We start from the raw sequence: 20852 nt of genomic DNA on the forward strand, positions 1-20852 counted from the left end.
GCTTTCCTTGTACAACTGGCCATCAATGACAGTGAACGACTTCGACCTGTGGACTATCTGTCGGGCCTGGACTTCGTCTTCTCGTAATTCTTGCCTTAGGATATATGCAATGATCGGCACAGTCCAATCGGGGATGACAGCAAGAATCTCCATGATCAGATCAACCACAGCAGGTACGTCGACTTCAGTCGGATCACACGAGCTCTTTGGTTGTGCTGGTTCCTCTGTGAAAGGATCTTCTTTGACTCAGGGAAGGTGGAGGTGCTCGAGGCAGACGTCACTCGGGACTGGTCTCTGAGTGCATCCGAGTTTTGCCAACTCGTCAGCTGCTTGGTTCTTCAGTCGCGGAACATGGTGGAGTTCTAGACCTTCAAACTTCTTCTCAAGCTTCCTCACTGCATTGCAGTATGTGGTCATGGTGGGGTTCCTGACGTCCCACTCTTTCATCACTTGATTAACCACCAAGTCTGAATCGCCATAGATCATCAGGCGACGGACGCCGAGTGCGATGGCCATACGTAGTCCATAAAGGAGAGCTTCATACTCTGCCTCATTGTTGGAGGAATCAAAGTGTATCTGCAACACATATTTGAGTTTGTCGCCCTTTGGCGATACGATCACAACGCCAGCGCCGGAGCCATTCAACATCTTGGACCCATCGAAGAACATTGTCCAATGAGCCGAGTAGATGTGGGTCGGTTGCTGTTGTTCTACCCATTCTGTTATGAAGTCAGCCAGAGCTTGAGACTTAATAGCTTTCTTGGCCTCAAACTTGATATCGCAGTACAACATCTCCATTGCTCACTTCGCCACTCGGCCTGATGCATCTCGATTGTGGAGGATTTCCGACAACGGAGCATCAGAAACGACAGACACCGAGTGGTCTTGGAAATAATGGGCTACCTTCTTCGCAGTCATGTAAATCCCATAGATGAGTTTTTGATAGTGGGGATACCTCTGCTTGGAAGGAGTCAGGACTTCGGAGACGTAATACACTGGCCGCTGAACTTTTTATGCTTTGCCTTCTTCTTCTCGTTCGACTGTAAGAACAGTGCTGACGACTTGATTTGTAGCCGCGATATACAGAAGAAGGGGCTCTTTACTGAGCGGAGCAGTAAGAACCGGCTGGGTGGAAAGTAGGACTTTGAGGTCGTCGAATGCGACTTGGGCTTCGTCTGTCCACTCGAAAGTATCTGATTTCTTCATGAGTCGGTACAGAGGAATTGCTTTCTCGCCGAGTCGACTGATGAACCTGCTCAAAGCCGCTAGGCAACCTGTGAGACGTTGAACATCGTGTATTCTGACCGGCCTCTCCATTCGGACGATGGTCCCGATCTTTTCGGGGTTGACATCGATCCCTCGTTCGGAAACGAAGAAACCGAGTAACTTCCCGCTGGGAACACCGAATGAACATTTGGCGGGGTTGAGCTTGATATCGTACCTACGAAGGTTGGCGAACGTGTCTGCCAAGTCAGTCAGCAGGTCGGAACCTTTGCGTGACTTGACTACGATATCATCCATATACGCCTCCACATTCCGACCGATCTGGTCGAGGAGACATTTTTGGATCATGCGCATAAAGGTAGCTCCTGCATTCTTCAAACCGAATGGCATAGTGATGTAGCAGAAGCACCCGAATGGGGTGATGAAGGCTGTTTTTAATTCATCGGGGCCATACAGACGGATCTGATGATAGCCCGAATAGGCATCAAGAAATGACAGACGCTCGCAACCCGCAGTCGAATCGACGATTTGATCGATGCGGGGGAGCGGAAAATGGTCTTTCGGGCAGACCTTATTAAGGTGCTTGAAGTCGATGCACATTCGGAGCGACTTGTCCTTCTTGGGCACCATGACAACATTGGCGAGCCACTCGGAGTGGTGAACCTCGCGAATGAAGTTGGCTGCCAACAGCTTGGCCACCTCTTCTCCGATTGCCTTCCTCTTATGCGCGGCAGATCGACGCAGGCGTTCTCGGACAGGCCGAGCGGTGGGATCCACATGCATTCGGTGCTCAGCCAACTCCCTGGGTACACCTGGCATGTCAGAGGGTTTCCATGCGAAGATGTCCCAGTTCTCACGGAGGAATTGGGTGAGCTCGGCTTCCTATTTAGGATCGAGGGTGGTGGAGATGTTCGTCGGGGCAGCAGTGGCGTCCGTCGGGTGGATGCTGACCTTCTTCGTCTCTCCCGCCGACTGGAATGCAGACTCCGAAGTTGGCTTCTTCGAACGCATCAAGTCAGCGGGGTCGACTGTTTTCTTGTACTCGTCAAGCTCGAGGACGGTCATCTGTTGGTCGGTGATTCTTGATCCCTGCTGCACACACTCTTCGGCCCGCTGCCGATTGCCTGTGATGGTAATCACGCCCTTCGGGCCCGGCATCTTCAGCTTCAAGTATACGTAACATGGACGGGCCATGAAACGTGCATACGCTGGGCGGCCCAGAATCGCGTGGTAAGCGCTCTGGAGTCGACCACTTCGAACGTCAGCTTTTCCTTCGGAAGTTCTTGTTGGAGCCGAAAACGACGTCCAACGCGATCTGGCCGAGTGACTTGGCGTTTCGTCCAGGGACGACTCCATGGAACTACATGATGCTCTCACTGAGTTTGGACATCGGAATGCCCATCCCCTTGAGAGTGTCGGCATACATGATGTTCAAGCCACTGCCACCGTCCATGAGGACTTTGCGCAGTCGGACTCCTTCCACCACTGGGTCGACGACCAGAGCCTGTCTCCCTGGGGTGGGTACGTGTGCTGGATGATCTGACTAGTCAAAGGTGATCGCAGTCTGGGACCATTTGAGGAACTTGGGGTTGGTAGGGGTGGCAATGTTCACCTTCCTGTTCACCAGCTTCAGTCGACTCTTGCTCTCGACGTCAGCGAAAATCATCACTGTTGCATGGACTTGGGGGAACGGATCCTCCTTATCCTCCTCATCCTGTTCATTGTCCTTCTCACTCGGTTGCCCTTCGCTGAACCCTTGGATCAGGAGGCGACACTGTCGAGTGGTATGCTTCGCATATATGGGGTTTCCCTCTTCATCCATCTTCGTATGAACCGGACATGGCTGATCCAGGATGGGGTTATTGAACTGTTTCTTCTTAGGGGTGAACTGAGCCTTCCCTTTGCCCTTGAACTTGGCATTGGTTACGGCTGCAGCTTCTGCCTGCGGAGTAGACGGAGCTTTCTGCTTCTGCTTCCGAGTGTTGCCCCCATCTCCATCGGCGACTGTTTTGTGCTTGCCGCTTCGGATGCGGTCCTCTTCTTCGCCATTTGCATAGCGTGTTCCTATCTCCATCATCTTGCTCATGGAGATGTCGCCTGTTCGACCGAACTTCAGGTACAGATCCCTGTACCGCACGCCTGCCTTGAAGGCGCAGACTGCTTGATGCTCCGTGACGTTCTCCACCGTGTGGTAGAGAGTTGTCCAGCGCTGAATGAAATCACGCAGGGGCTCATTCTGCTTCTGGACGCAGTGCTGGAGCTCCACAAGGCCAGCAGGGCGCTTGCACGTCCCTTCGAAGGTCGTGATGAACACTCGGGCCAGATCTGCCCAGCTGTAGATGCTTGAGGGGGCCAACTGGTTCAGCCACGCTCACGCCGAGCCGTCGAGCATCAGGGGGAGGTGCTTCATGGTGACATGGTCGTCTCCTCCTCCGATCTGGACTGCTACTCGGTAATCATCCAGCCACGTTTCTGGCTTGGACTCTCCTGTAAACTTGCTAATTCCCGTCGCCAATCGGAAGTTGGGAGCGATGTCAGCCGAACGGATGGCTCGAGTGAAACACTCTGGACCAGAAACGATGGTCCTGCTTCCACTCGGACGGTCAATATCGTAAGCATCGCGGTGGGCTCGGCCTCTATCGACCCTCCGCTGGGCGATATGCCCTCTCGCGTCGGGCCTTAGGTCGTAAGTGCCGCCGACTGAACGCCGATCATCATGATGTCGGGGCCCGTAGGGCCCACCCCGCGGAGGGGTGCATGAACGGTGACGATCTTCGGGATTTATGGAACGACTGCCTCCTATGTGTCGCTGATGAGAACCAGGGCTATGAACTGACCGATGCGTATTCGCATGAACAGAACTATTGTAGATCCTGTTGTGCGACTGGGAGACCGCCGAATTTTGCTGTTGCGCCGTGTGCAACAGGGCGCGGATTTGCTCAATTCCCCTGCCAGCCTCTGAATCAGTCGGCTGAAGGGAATCGGCTATCTTGGCAGCCGCGGCCAAGTTGAGGAGGGGTGTGCGGAACAGCTCCACGTTGCTGCGCCGAGTGTGCCGACTGGCAGAACGGCGAGGCGGACGACGCGCGCCGGACGTTTCGCCGATCTCGTGCTCGTTCCGGCCAGCTTGACGGGGATCTTCATGGGAATTGGCCATGTGTACTTCTGCTGCAGGCCCGCGACCCGCGTACTCGGAAGGAAACTCAGTCGGAACCGAGCTCGAGCGCTGGGACGCGGGGCAACCACAGCCGACTCTAGAATCGCCACTTGTGAAGACGCGTACTGGCGCGCCTGGGCGTGTTGCACCCAACGCTGGAGCCGCGGACGGCAAGACCACTTGTTGCGGCGCGTGACGGCGGTGTAGGTCGACACCGGAGCCGACTGCTGGAGAAGAAGAATGCCGCGGGCGCCGGCACGGAAGTGCGTAGCCCCGCGTCGGGGAAGCGCCTCGACGTCGAGAGGGGCGTCCCGAAGCCATGCCGAATCATCGACGATGAAGGAGAGAGCGCCGAAGAGGATCTCGTGACCCATGCTCGAATCTCCACCGGACGACATGACGAAGTGATGTAGTCGCAAACTCGCCGGAAGTCGCTTAGACGCCTGCCCCACGGTGGGCGCCAACTGTCATGGGTATAAGCCTGACAGTAGATGAGTAGGGTACGAAAGGAATGGGCAGAGCCTTCGCTACGGCGAGGTTGTATGAGTTCAGGCCCCTCTACGGTGGAGGTAATAGCCCTACGTCTCAGTGCTCAGGGAGCTTGTTGTCGAGTGGAATATCGAATACAGTGAATTGCTAACCCCTGCACCAGAGGGGGAGGGTGGCTTATATAGAGTGTGCTGCCCTCTACAACGGTTCGGTGCACAGGGGTGGAGTAGTGGCGAATAAATGTCTACGTTACAGGTAACGTACGTCCTAAATGCTAACTAAGGCATATCGGGTCTGTCGGCACGTGGGCGGCCTTGCTGGATTAGTTTTACCTTTTACGAAATATCTTGTGCATCGGGATTCCGGTAATGCTTTGGGCTATCTCAAAGTTGAGGTCTTCCACTAAGGAATCTGAGGAGATCACGAGTTTCGTGATCGAGGCTTTCTATGCGTCTTGTGGTAATTTTTGATGGACTAGTTGGACCACCCCTGCATGGTTAAATATTTCAGAAAGTCGTGCCCGCGGTTATGTGGAAACGTGGAAATTTTGTTTAACATCCGGTTCTAGATAACTTGAAGTCAACTTAATTAAAACTTGTCAATTGAGTGTGTAACCGTGATTGTCTCTTTCGTGAGCTCCTTCTCCGATCGAGGACACGGTGGGCTTATGTTTGACGTAAGTAGGTGTTCAGGATCATTTATTTGATCATTATTAGTTCACGTCCGATATGCGTAGATCATCCCCCTCTTAGTCTTGATACCTTTGGAAATGAGATTGTTGAGTCCGTGTGGCTCACAAATTACTACAACACCAGTTGCAGGTATAGGTAAAGTGATATTATGACATGAGCGTGATGATTGTTCATTTGGAGTTTCTTCTTCTTCTTCATCGATCTAGGATGGGTTTCAGGTCGGCAGCCTGGGATATCAAGGATGGATGTCGTTTCTTTTGTCGTTGTTTTCGTCCGTAGACGGACCCTGCTCTTCTTCATGATAATTGATTATGTTGTTGTATTAATGTGTCTTTAATGTAGCTTGTGGCGAGTGTAAGCCAATTCCATATACTCATCTCTTCAGTACATGTATTTGTAACGATATCCATTCTTGCGAAACGACAAGGTGCGCTTCTGTCGTGGGTATAAGCCTGACAGTAGATGAGTAGGGTACAAAAGGAATGGGCAGAGCCTTAGCTACGGCGAGGTTGTATGAGTTCAGGCCCCTCTACGGTGGAGGTAATAGCCCTACGTCTCAGTGCTCAGGGAGCTTGTTGTCGAGTGGAATATCGAATACAGTGAATTGCTAACCCCTGCACCAGAGGGGGAGGGTGGCTTATATAGAGTGCGCTGCCCTCCACAACGGTTCGGTGCACAGGGGTGGAGTAGTGGCGAATAAATGTCTACGTTACAGGTAACGTACGTCCTAAATGCTAACTAAGGCATATGGAAACGTATGACTGTTTCCCTCTAGGGGGGTTACGATGCGCAGAGTGGAATCCAGTCGGTTAGTTTGATAAACTCCGAATGCTAATCCTCGAATGGACGGTCGAGGATCTGTTACCGACTGGATGAATGGAACTCCTTAGTTCAGTCGGAACTGACTAAGGGCCTTGTCCCTTGTGAGGGGTAGTCCTTGGGTTGGACCTTTAGGGCAGGCCTATGACCCTACCCTAGGACTATAACCCCATCAGCTTCTATCCCTGTTGAGTCCCTCGTGCCAAAATAAGGATAGGATCGCATCTTGGGTGTTACGTGAACTTGTTGTCGAAAACCGTCAACGCCTTCAGCCACATCCATTGAGCATTCTTGCCACTATCGTCGGCGAAGATAGTCCTAGAGATAACATACCACATGTACACACGAGCATGAGTCTAGATCACATCGTCATTGGCGTTCTCAGGACAATGAGCAAAGTTGGTTGCAATCCAAGTGAAAGGAGCGCCAGCCGGGACTCTATCTTTCTTCCCTCCATCTTCTGCCTCCGGCTCTGAAGGTGACATACCAATAAGGGCCTCCATTTGTTGTCTCCATCCCTCAGAATCAATGCTCATACAAAGAGGCTTCCCCTCGATTGGAAGTGTGGTGATCATGGAAATAGCTTGAAGAGTCACGGTCATCTCTCCATTTCGAAAGTGAAAACTATGGGTCTCCGACCTCCACCGATCAGTAAATGCAGTGATTGTCGTAGCATTCAGGTTGGACGTTGACCAGCTCACAAGTTGAATGAATGAAAGAAGTCCTGCCATCTCGATGTATGGTGTGTACCGCTCATCGTACGACATGACAATCGATGCCCCATGAGACCGAATCTTCAAGGCATAAGCTTCTGCAAACATAGAAGTGATATGATTACGGTTTGATCTTTTTAAATAAATACAATATATTTGAAGATAATAGTATGTTGTAGTTATTATCCCCTTCTCCGACATCAAGTAGGAACGGTGTTCAATGTCATAGGCATCATTCGAAAGCCACACCATCCTACATATTACAAAAAAATAATCATCTAATATATATTCATCTAAATAATCATACAAGAATACTCATTTGAATAATCATCTACTCATATAGGAATACTCATCTAACAATTTAAATACTCGTCTAGCAAATATTAAATCAACAAATATTACAAATTATGAATCCTAAATACTCATCTATGAATCCTACATAATCATTTACTCATCTAGGAATCCTAAATACTTATCTACTCATCTAGGAATCATAAATCACACCTAACTTCACATATAAATTTCAAATCCAAGCAAAACATGACTCTCATCCTAACTTATATAAATCTAAAAGATTTGCAATATTATTTGAATAGAAAGATAAAAAAACGAAGGAGATTACTTAGACCGATTTGGGGTATAAATCCACAAAAAAGATCCACGGATCTAGAGGATTTGAAAGAGAGGATTGCCACGAGAAGATGAGGCAGCCGCCGCCGGCCTCTGGGGAGAAGAAAGCGAGTGGGCGTGGGGTGGCCGGCCCACGGTTGGATAAGTGACAGCGTGGCGCCTAAGCGCTCGACGTCACACAATCGTCAGTGCAACCCTCCGGCTAAGGCGCCACACTACTGGGGTGGGTGGGGTTGGACGCCAGCGTGGCCGGGGGTGTGGCGCCTATATCTAAGACGTCATACAGTGTAGTGTGGCGCCTAAGTAACAGACGTCATACAAAAAGTTAGCTCGAAAAAGAAAAAAAAAACAGTCCAGTTTGTAAAAAATTTATGCCCAAGGATTATATTTGCTGATTTTGCCTCAACGTCAACGCATGCAATCTTCAATCCCGTCTTCCACCCTTCATAATACCAAAAACGAGGAAAAGAATATGAAGATCAACAAGAAACAAGGTGTTTTCTTTCTGATTTCGTTTCTCCGCACAACAAATGCTACATGGAATCATTTCCTTTGGCACGTGATCATCGTCCTTGATGACGTCGGCTCTACGCCAGACCAGTGCGCCAAACCACAACAGTCGACGGCGTTCGATTTAGGGTGGCACCGACCTGCATCCTCGCAAACAACGACGCACGCGACCTCCGCTCCTTCATGGCGCGACGACGCTCCGCGACTCCTCCCAGCTCGCAGCGAGGCAATGCCCTCCAGCGCGCAGCCAGGCGTGCAACGCGAGGGCGCCATAATCCGGCGCGGCTGCCAACCGCCCGGCCCAGCGCCGTGCCGCGCCCGCGTCAAGCGCCACGTCCCGCCCGCGCCCGTCCGCCGGCCGCCGGCCGCCGCCCGTGCCTGGCCATGCGCCGCGGCCTAGCCGCCCGCGCCCGTGCCACGCCGGTGGTCGGCCTAGCGTCGCGCCCTCCTGCGTGACTCCCGGCCCGAGTACGGCGCAGGGCGTCCTCAGGCCTGGTTTCCCGCGGTACGGATGCCTAAGGAACCGGCGGCGGCGGCGACGGCGGCGGCGGCGGTGTGTAACCGCACGAGAGCGAGAGAGAAATTGGGGAAAGCCTTATCTCTTCGCTATTTTGAATGAAGGTCCCTATGTTTGCAGGAATTTGTAACATAAGATGAAACAGTAACCGAGGCTGATTTTGCACAATCCCTTTTATTTTTGAGCTTTCGTGAATTGGTCCTATTAACAATGCTATCTACTACTAGTATTGATATGTTTTAGACCGTGTTAAATATTGTATTTCTATTGAGTATTGATTTATTCCAGAACCTAAATTGATGTAATCCATTTCCACATTTTCCACATGTGAAGATTAATTACGTCTATTTGCAATTGAGATTTCTTATTTCTTGCAAAGATATTGCAACTCAGATTTCTTATTTCTTGCAAAGATAAACGCGGTACCTCAATCGTATTGTTTCTCCCTTTAGTACGATGTATTCCGGAATATATTTCATGATGTATATATTTCCATGTTAAACACAATCTAGATTAATATGTCTATTTCCAATTGAGATTTTTAATTGCTTGCAACATATGCAAAATTCAAAGTGATTTTTTCAAATTGATGTACTCGGTTCACAAGGTAGTATGTAGATCTACTGTTTTGCAGATCACCACTATTATTAAAGCCTAAATTTTATCATTTTGACATTATGATTGCTTTACAAAGTGTTCTTTCACACATTTTACTAAGTCATGACATAAGGTATTAAGAGTGAGTATCTACTGATTTCATCACATTATACTCCCTAGTGCTGCAAGATCTACTCTTTTTCGGAGATTATTTTCAAGATGTCATACTTAGCAATTAGAAGTTCACACTAATGGTTTCAAACTAACTTCTTGAAATATCCATTAATTTTGAAAAATGCATTACAATGTTAATTTATCGATGGTAAATTAGTTATCTCTGGTTTGCCCCTATAAGTAATCGATGCCTAAGTAATTTGAGGCTCTTGCCCTCAATGGACATAACTTACTTAAGCAGGTCATGGATATCAAGATTAGTCTTGCATCCCATGGGATAACGCGTGCAATCCAAGCCACGCCATCGGGACACAAAGGACCTCAAGGGTAAAGGTTTGAAACTCACTTCGAACCCTCAACCTAACACCATCAAGGAAGTGAGTTGTTCACATGATGTTCTTCTAGAACCAAGCAATAAAATGACTATCCAGCTATCATGGGACCCTATGAGCACGGAGAACATGAAGGTTGAATATGACTCACCTAACATGTTTGAAGACTTCGACTAGTCTCTCAGTCTCCTGAGTGGTCAATATAATTTATGTCCATTTATGATGTTGTAATAACAACATACGTATTGTTGTCATCATATATTGTATATCATAATATATTGTATCAGCACTTTGGTACATCACATTCGTATATATTCTATATGATAATGATTTTCTCGAGAATCTTCATGTCTGTATATAGATTTCTACAGGGGTCAATCTGATGAAAGATGTTTTGTGCCTCATGGACATATGCACCACAAACTCTATACTCAAGGAAGTGAAATGTTTCGTTTCTCGTTGAGAGAAAGGAGATATTTTAAAATCTTTGGACGCAATGAGGTATTTGTTGGATCAACTCGAGTCATATTTACTATTATTGTGGGTTTTCGAGTAACGTTAGGATGCTTTACTGCTTCCCACTATAACTCGTACCCTACTAAACTATAGAGTTATCCGTCAAAATAGTTTCCATAGTGAAACTTATGATGACAACAAAGAGGACTATCTTCTCTTTACTATATGCAATGGGTATGGCAAGCACATTCTACATGTATCATTTAGATTGTACTACACATACTACAAAGCCCGTAGCACATGTTGCGTCCAAGATAGTTTTCCAAAATGTCTTGTATATAACAAACTTGGCATACTCGCCTTGGTCATCCACACGTTGAGTTGAAACCGAAACTATCAACAATTCCATTGGTTTATGATTATTATGATGCTAAATTCTAACTATATTTGAATTTTCTGTGCACTACATGGGTCGCGGGGAGGCAAATTTTAAGGCTTGCACACCTTAAAGTCCACACTGAACCACTCAGACTCCTTGAATGCGTCAAGTCGAGGTAAGTAGCTCTTCCAACCATTTGAGTAGTCTATTCTGGTATTCCGTGTGTTCTAAAATACATATATAAATGATGGTCTTAAGTGTGCGCTTTATTCACACGAAACCATTGGCTCATTATCGTGACACCGATTTCAAGCAAATCGAATGGATGATATTACACAATTCTCCTTGAGTGCCTTCTCTATGGTCCACAGATTGAAGTTTAGCAATTTGACCTAATGTCTAGACTCAAAATGGTTTGGTAGAATCCTATATCCAAAGAATTAATCTCATTTCATGGTCTTTACTTTGAAATTGCAACTTACCAACTTTACGTTGGAGTCATGTAGTTGTACATGCCCATGACCAAACTGCATAATATTATTCCCCTCTATCTTTAATACGTGGAAATCTACCAAGTATTTCCCATCTGTGGTAATTTGGTTAAATACCAATATCACCGCCCGGCATACATCATTGGCCCCTCAGCATATGGTTGGGATCTATTTAGGGAATAACTGTATTTCCATTAATATTTCAAGCCCCTCACATGGGGAGTTATTCAAGGCCAGTATGTTGATTCAGTGAGGACCATTTCCACACATTAGGGGGAGAGTTCAAGTAGCATAAAGAATGCCAGGAAATTAGTGAAACTTTCAACACATTTCTACCTCAAAACCGCATACTCAAAGATCTGAACCATGCGTTCAGCAGATTTGCAACACATTGCAAATAACCTGCCAGATTCATTTACTGACTATAAAGGTGTCACACAATCCTAGAATTCTGCAAAAGTACGCCTCAAAGAGTGGAGGTACCAACAAAATCCACTCCACTCCCCGTTCTAAGCAACACGGGGAGATGTATGGCAAAAGTACATCAGGATTAAGATTCTCGCAAGAAAGGATATCAAGGCCTCTGAATCAATGCGAGCCAACTTTGCATTGGAAGACACCTAATCGGTAACAATATACACCCAGTGGATGGGAAAGCTCCACCAACCCAAGTCACAGTGCACGCAGTAACCGGGGCATCAGAATACCCGACTCAACCGCAATGGGAAATCGCGAGCACTCACCAAGGGTAATGATATTTCTATCAACTCTATATTGACATATAGATTCTGGAGAAACATATAATCGGAAGTCTACAACTGTCGACACCTATTTCTCAACTAGATTGCAAAATCCTTCCAAATGATTCACATCCAAAAACCATGGCCATGGCATAGTGTGACCAACACTTGGACTGAACTCAAGCAAAGGTTATAATCTAGGTAGAAATAATCTTGCTCAATAATGGAAAGGTATTCATAAGCAATACCTACACCAGTTTTTTCTGAAAACAGAATTGAGGACAATGAGGTGCTGAAACAAAGAACAAGTATTGTAGCACAAGGCTTCACAAAAATACCAAACTATTCTCCGTAAGTGGAATCTCATTCCGATAACTTATATCATTGGCAGTTCAAAATCATATATCTCTGTGGTTAATAGATGTAGTGATTACATATCCATGTAGATCACTAGATTCAGATGTAGATGGTTCCGAGTGGAATCTCATTTCTGAATCGAAGTACAAAATGCAACATACATTGTGTAAAAATCAATAAGTCACCATACGACTTATTTTTGTTGGTACATACGGTACAACCGACGTAGTGAGTTCCTTATACACAAGGATTACTCCTAGAGTGATGATTATCCATGTTCGTGTGTCTACAGTGACGACACATGTAATCATCTAAATGACGGAGTTTTAAATGTAGGATTTGGGTAGACCAGAATATCGCTCGTTAATACAACTTGAGCACCTTCATTCATACATTATGGTATATTATGTTGTCTGTATCCAAAATACATTGGAGAAATTCATTGTGGATAAATCTTATCCATCCATAACTCTCATGGTAGTTCATTTTCAAGATGTAGAGAAAGATCTTTTTAGACCAAGAGATGATGGAAATGAGATATTGAGACTCAACGGTCCATAATGCCATTGGATCCACCAAACAAAATTGGTTGGGACTCAAGAATATCTATCGATATCTCCAAAGGCATCAAACATCCTGTCCTGGTTTTTCAGTTTCACGGAAATCTGAACACCAATACCAACGAATACATTGATCAGATCCCCGTTGTGTCAGATCATAGACAAGCTTAGTGTTCCTACTAGGTGTGGTAGCTCTCCCATGAAGAGTCTTCGAAACAGACCTCATGACTACATTCACCAACCATTATCTCAAAGATCATGTTTTTTGTGTTGCTAGGATGCAAACAGGTTACGCAATAAGCAATATCGCTATATTGCATATCTAGCAAATTAAATCATGTGACTGATTTGTTCACGAAGTCTCTACCAACATCTACATCCTAGAAATATGTTCATCGAATTGGTAAGTGACGGCTTCGAAATATGTCCCATGAGCTTACTATATAGGTTCTCATAAAAGTTTTTAATAAATAATATCAACACAACACTATGTGTCCTACTTTCTGTTTTTTCGACTAGGGTTTATACGAAAGTATAAACAACATATTTATTGTCCTCTTATTCTATGGATTTTTTCATATTAAGTTGGAAGAGACAATAATTATTATATGTTGCGACATCCTTTTCTTATTTATCCCATTAGGTTTGAAGGAGTTTTGACAACATATCAAACAATATACTCTTCGTATTTTTTTCCACGGGGTTTTGGACGAGCCTCTAATCAAGATGATGATTCTGGATGGACAAATGTAAATTAGATGGGAGTGTTAAAGTTTAATTAGCATATGTTAATTATGAGGTAATCTCTCCTTGTAACTGTCAAATGCTTATGTTCAAAAAAAAACTGTCAGATACTTCTTCGTTGCATCTCTTCTTCTTGTATATATATTCATGATCATTTAATGAAAGAGATGTATCCACAATCATCTAATGAAAGAGAGGAGGATTCATTTCTACACGAAAGACCTCATTAAGGTTGGCCGTCAGCATGGAGAGCATGAGGTCATCAGAGACCTGAACTCGGGGCCACACAGCTCATCCACGATCATTTTTTTTGGAATGCTGACAGGAGAGCTGCCAAATTCGTTGATCAGAAAAGGTATTACAGGTAACACCCTCAGAAGAAGAAGAATGAAAAAGGATGAAAAAGGCATAAGGCGAGTGCCAAAAGAAAAAGAATGAAAAAGGATGCTCAGTTTATAAGGAAAACCGGGAGAAAACCTAAAACGGCGCCTAACAACCAGGCCTAACGCACCACAACACATACAACACCTCAGAAGGCCAACACCGTACAACACACCCGGCCAGGCACTCGAGCGCTTTAAGCTGCTATCAAAGTGCAAACTAAAAACCGTTGTATCAATCTGAGCTGCCACAAGCATATCCATGGAACTCGATGACATCCAAGAGGAACGCTATGTCCGATAGAGCAAACATATGCCGCTTCAATCTCGCGAGATTGGCGGCCATAACTTGCCTGATGAAACTTGCATGTAAAGGGTGCTTTTGCTGTTCTCACGGTGATGCTATACAAGCCGTCGCCAACCACCAAGCATGAGCATCGGGTCCCTCTGGCCAAGTCTACGTCGAGCCGAGCAAAGCCGATAATGTCATCATCGCCTGATCCGCAATAGCATTTTGAGACGCATGAACTCGAGGTCATCGGAGAACCCTAACTACATAAAACAGATTCTGTAGACAAGTAAAACAACTACACCTAATACACATACGAGCGTAGACACAGGACGTGTACAATCACGCGTCAACACTAACAAATGCCCGCAAGCGTAGGCCAGTTACTTCTGGACCTCAAACAGGCCTCCTATTTGACACAGGGACCCAGGTTTCAGTTATGGTTTGAAACAGCCAGGATTGTTTCCCTGCTTTCCGGAAAAAACAGGCAAGCTGCCAAGAAAACTAAAGGAGGCATCTCCATCCAAACATAAAAGCTGCTGGTTAGAAATGACACAATCATCAGATGTGAATAATTGTTCTAGATGTCCTTTATTGTAAGCTCCACTTACATACCATCAGCATCTACAGAATCGCTTGCATTTTTTGACAATAATATGCTACGGTGCAGTAAAAGCTCGGTCTGTTCAGGATGATAGCATGACAGATAATGGCGACATAACCAAAATGACTTGAATCGATGAGTAGTGACTATTGAAGCATTGAAGTGGAAGAGGACTTTCACAGTCTTGATTTGAGCTCAGCAGCAACTGCGTCAATGAACTCTTCAGTGTTCAGGTAATCACTTCTTGTCACTCTGAAAACGAAAGAGCACGATGAGATGTCAGATTATCAATCATGAATTCAGGGTAATAGTAGGGCATAAGCTAAACAGGTAGGTGCATAGAGAAAAATACAGCAGACGGAAAGCTGAGCGGCATAACATACTTTGAAGATCCATGAACAAGGAGTGCAAGGTCCTTAGTCATCTTCCCAGACTCCACAGTTCCGACACACGCTTCCTCAAGTTTCTGTGCAAATTCAAGAAGTCTAGCGTTGTCGTCTAGCTTTGCCCTGCAATGTGGCCATGGGAGTTAACATTAGTGAATGAGCTAAAAAGCCAAGTCCACAGAGTAATACTCCGTCCGTTCAAAAATGTGTCAATGGTTTTAATTCACAAATTTGAACTAGTTTCAACTTAAACCAGGACACTTATTTTGGAACAGAGGGAGTACTTAATATAGGCACCAATATAATTGTGTTAATTACTATTTTGGTCGCACCAGAAAAAGGATTGCTGTCACACGCTAATACTACAGTATAGTTGAAAAAGATGAATTTACCCTCATACCCATGGTTATTACAAAGGGTTGCACATTCACACTGGTAGAGATATAGAAGTACTATAGTTGTACCTGTGTGCAAGTCCTCTTGTCCAAGCAAAGATGGAAGCAATGCTGTTTGTGCTGGTTTCACCACCTTTCTGGTGAACACGGAAATGACGAGTGACTGTGCCATGGGCAGCTTCGGCTTCGATTGTTTTACCATCAGGGCACATCTAAATATAAAAGAAATTAGCACAACTGTAACAAATATTATATATATATATAGAAGTAGTGACGTGGATATGGCCAAAATAAAGGCTTTTTGTACTAAAGACCCAAAATTTAGTCAAGATTCAAGAACAAGAATAGTACTCCCTCTGTAAACTAATATAAGACCGTTTAGATAGTGATCTAAACGGTCTTATTAATTTACAGAGGGAGTAACTGAGAAAATACATACCAATACTGACGTCATCAAGCCCAAAGAGCCAAAACCTGCACATACACTTCGGCATTGGTTATTGAGCACAGGACAAAAGATAAACTTTCTGAATATCCTATGCAGAGACTCAAAAGTTAAGAGTGTGCTGTGACCTTGAGCTAAGAAATCACTCTGCACATCTCCGTCATAGTTCTTGCAAGCCCAAACATAGCCTCCTTCGCTCTTAAGTGCATAGGCAACCATGTCATCAATGAGACGATGTTCATACCTACCAAAAAGCAACTCATGACATACCGTGTTTCAAAAAACTCATGACGTACTGTGACAAAAGATTCCAAAAGAGCTCGAAGCAAGAATCAGTTCAAAACCTACCATATTCCGGCAGCCTCATATTTGGATTTCCAGCCAGCTTCATAAATCTCCTGGAAAATGTCCTTGAACCTACGCAATAAAAGTATATTTAGCCTGATATAATTGTCTCAGAACAGGCCTTACCTATAATTTAAGTGTAGCTATGAACTACCTGCCATCATATTTCTTAAGGATGGTGTTTTTTGTGCTAAGGTACAACGGCCATTTCTTCTCATAAGCAATTGCCAAAGAAGCTTCAGCAAAACCTCGAATTGACTGAACACAATAATTAATTAATTAATTAGATGTCAGGATTTTACTACAAAATGCAAAAATTGTTTGTAATTACAGAAACCAGTCCGGGCATAGTAGTACCTCATCTGTGTTGTACATAGCCATGGCAACTCCTCCAGCACCAGTGAAGTTAAAAACCTCAAGGTCAACCGTCTCGTCTTTTCCCTCTGCCAGTAGACCAAAGAAACAAAAAGGCAAAGAATATCAGCGTTTGCTAGCACCAGTTCTGTGAACAAACAATACAATCATACATGAAAACATAGAACTGCAAAGAATTCATTCTATCACACTTCATTTTAAGTGGGGTGATTATGCAACCGTACCAAAAACTAGTCTGAGTTTGCCAGGTCCCTTGAGAACGGCATCAGTTGCTCTGTACTGATCACCGAAAGCATGCCTTCCAATGCAGATGGGCTTAGTCCATCCTGATTATACCAAGAAACAGTTTAGCAGGGGAATTTTGCATTTCAAAATGTGTGTTTGCACGAAAAAAAGTATGTAGTAGTTTTAATCCTACTTACCTGGAACAAGCTTTGGGACATTCTTGCATATAATTGGCTCTCTGAACACGGTGCCTGAAGGTAACAAGCGTAAAGAGAAATGTCAACAACCTAACCACATCCATTTTCTAAGCGGAAACCTAATATGTACTCCCTCTGTCCCTAAATAAGTGACTCAAAAATAGCTCAGTTTTGTACTAACTTTAGTATAAAGTAGAGTCACTTTTTAGTCACTTATTTTGGGACGGAGGGAGTACATTATATTGAAAAATACACCAGGAGCTTACCGTTTATAATGTTCCTAATTGTGCCATTTGGGCTCCTCCACATTTGTTTTAGGTTGAACTCCTTAACCCGATCTTCATCTGTCATGGTGAAGTAACAAGATATTAGAGAGAAAATATCATCAAAAAGTGCTGGTGCTTCAAAAATACGAAGAACAAATAATTGAGTTGCATAAGCTGAGTAAAATATACCTGGAGTAATAGTTGCACACTTAATAGCCACATTGTACCTGAATAACATCGGATTAGAGCAAGCACTATAAAACAACAAAGTCCTAAGAATGTGCTAAAGTTATATATGGTCAAATCCTTCTGACAAAGCACCTAGTTTCAAAGATATGCAAATGATATAACTAATCAACAAGATTAATGAAAAGATATCTCCCTCACTGTTAACAATATTTGAATAATCAAGAACATCAATCATAGTATTCAATATTCGGAAGGAAATATACCACAACAGGATAATTAATGGGTTCAAGTAACAAATTGCAGGCTACATAAATCGCTTGAAATGGTGTGATCACAGCAATCATATTTTTCCTTGAACCCAAGCATAATATCAGCACAAACTCAAACTATTAAAAACTTCTTACTTGAGAGTAGCCTCTGCAGCCTCCACTGTAACCTTGTCATCAGTTGCATCGCGGTGCAGAACTCCCAAGTCAAAGTATTTGATGTCCAAGTCCAAAAATGGGAAGATAAGCTGAAACAAACGAAAGAATCAGGCTGACAGCATATGGAAAACAAGAACCACACACACACAATGGCCCAAGCGGATCAGATTTGTTAGAGTTGTTGCTTATTGATTACCTTGTCCTTGATAGACTGCCAGAATACTCTGGTCATCTCATCACCTATAGGTAATAAAAAAACAAGACATCAGCACGACAGTGGACCAACAAATCAATTTGATTACATAAGACGGAAAAAAAAACTCAGATGCAACATGCGTTGCAGACATGAAGCACTGGCTACGATTGGACCCAAAGCGCGAAAAACACTCAAGGTTTCCGTTTCTGAAAATAGATTTCAAAAACGAGATCCAGTAGTTATACGTCAGCCAGAACTATTTCACCGGCAGAGTACGGCCCACCCTGCACCTTCCCACTGTAAATATACAATCATGATCGTACCCAAGGTGTCATGCATGCGCAATTATCTCGCCATGTACTGTACGTTCTAATTCCGATCTCTGACACCACGGCGGCAATCCAACTGCGGAGGTAGATCAGAGACACCTGAGCCCAAGAGCTATCAGAGATTTAAAAAAAGGAGGAGCAGGACGACGGGTAGATCTCTCAGATCCCCCGTCATCACCCCGGCCAGAATACAAAATTCAGCACATGTATCGTTTGTATCGGCAAGCGAACGGCGGAGATAGATCTGCCGGGGAGGGGAGCGGGAGAGGGATCTGACCGTCCATCTCGACGATGGGGTTGGCGACCTTGATCTTCTCGAACGCCATGGCGGTCGCGGCGGAGGCGCTGCCTGCCTCGGATGTCGGGAGCGGGGAGGGGCAGGTTGGTGGGGAGGCGGCGGCTGTGGTGGCACGGAGAGGAGAGAGAACGGAGTGAGCAGCTTTGCCAGCGCATTTAAAGACCAGGCCGGAGGGGGCGAGTAGGGCCCGTTTGCGGTAGGTATATTTTAGAAAAAACATTTAAATCTGCGTCAGTGGCCGATGGGATCGGATCAGACTGCGCGTGGGGGCGGGGGTGGGGTATTTGGACTTTGGATGCTGCGTGCGGGTGTTGGGACTTTGGGACCTCCGTGGCCAAGGAGTTTTTGGCTTGCAAGTGTTCGAAGAGTCCGACTTTTTTATTTATTTTATTATTATTGATATTATTTTAAAAATACTCAGATATACGTACATACATTTATTTGTATGAACGCACGTATGCACGTATATTCTATCCTAGGAGCATTTTTTGAAAGGCCTTATCGATACATCATTTTAAAATTGACGAAATCATCTCAGACACCTTCATACAAAAACATCACCTTTCACTAAGCACATCTTGGAAGGCATGAAATAAATCCAGAAAAATATAAGCATATGTGTCAAGCCCTATGACTTGAACTCTGACGGGCAAAAGATATCACTATTTTTCGAACCATTCAATCACAGATTGATTTACGCGTTTTTTTATTATTTTTTTAGCACTGCTATATAATCAATCCGTTTCTAAATATAAGTAATTTTAAAAATTATAATATGAACTATATATAAATGTATATAAACATATTTTAGAATATGAATTTATTTATTTTACTCTATACATAGTCGGTAGTGAAATCTTTAAAAATGCTTATATTTAAGAAGAGAAGAAGTACGTGACATTGTGTACATGATTCATGCACGACAGCATATATGAATCAGTGTGTATCAAAGTGCAGCACGTGATTGGATTGTCCATAGTTGTCATGCATACATGCATCGTCCGTACAAATAGTTTCGGCTTTTTACCGTAACTCAATGAGTCTGAATTTTTTGGACAACAAGTAAGAAAAATCTAATAATATTCAACGAACATTCATTAGGTATGGGTTTGCGAACATTCTTCATGGCTGCTAAAACATGGCAATTCCTTTGAGCAAACACAGAAGATTTCACACCCAAATCCATTTGTTTGCAAGTTTGTCATGCATTTCTGACAACATTATCATGCGTTTTTGAAGAATTGACATAAAAAATGATCGTAAATGGCATGCTTCCAAATAAACGTCCATGGGCTCTTGCGGTACAAAAAAAGAAATCTAAGTTTTGCTACGGTTATCTTGGAGCTTTAGGTTTGGTGGGTTTGTGGCTCACAACATTTTTAGTTGAACCCCCTTTGTCCGATGTAGAGGCCGGACAGGACCCAGACAAAAAACGGTTTCTCGATTTTCAGCCAAATGTATGGGTTGTCCATCATTCTTCAAACTCAACCTAAATTCTAGGATCGTTCATATGTGTTCGTCATATCGAACTCATGGTGTGAACCCATAAAAACCTAGCTCTATGTCACGGAGCTCATTAGTTTGCCCACCCGCGTTCATGATATGGTGTCGGCATGTCGCCCTTACCGAGCTCGTCATCGACCCCACCCTCTTCACGAAGAACTATGACATACTAGAGTCCCTCTAGTCCGAACATATGATAACAACATATCACCGCAAGATCCGTCTCTCTTACGTCAAGTGGGAGCAACTCTTATATAGGACCCCAACGATGTGGATATGCCCTCTATCCGCCCCGCCACCAACGACAAAAGAGGTCCGCGACTCTAACAAAAGGTTCATGAAGCTCTCTCGGACAAGCAGTAGGGGAGTTGTTGGTTCAGTTCGGAATTTCCTTTTGTAGTTCGTAGCTCCTTCTTATCTACTC

At 44.7% G+C, this 20852-nt stretch overlaps 1 protein-coding gene across 1 annotated transcript; it reads right to left on the reverse strand.

Annotated features, from left to right (window-relative positions):
* Positions 1-14793: 14793 nt before the first annotated feature.
* Positions 14794-19057, reverse strand: LOC123443997 (cytosolic isocitrate dehydrogenase [NADP]). The gene is made up of 15 exons (XM_045120591.1): positions 18905-19057; positions 18299-18342; positions 18082-18191; positions 17678-17715; positions 17489-17566; positions 17223-17276; positions 17025-17126; positions 16783-16868; positions 16580-16683; positions 16429-16497; positions 16209-16324; positions 16075-16109; positions 15705-15847; positions 15238-15363; positions 14794-15106 (listed from the first exon to the last, which is right to left on the reverse strand). Exons 1-15 carry the CDS (start codon positions 18951-18953, stop codon positions 15031-15033), a joined length of 1230 nt encoding a protein of 409 aa, XP_044976526.1. The 5' UTR covers positions 18954-19057; the 3' UTR covers positions 14794-15030.
* Positions 19058-20852: the final 1795 nt, after the last annotated feature.

This window comes from Hordeum vulgare, chromosome 3H (genome assembly GCF_904849725.1).
Source record: "Hordeum vulgare subsp. vulgare chromosome 3H, MorexV3_pseudomolecules_assembly, whole genome shotgun sequence".
In the NCBI taxonomy this organism is placed as follows: domain Eukaryota; kingdom Viridiplantae; phylum Streptophyta; class Magnoliopsida; order Poales; family Poaceae; genus Hordeum; species Hordeum vulgare.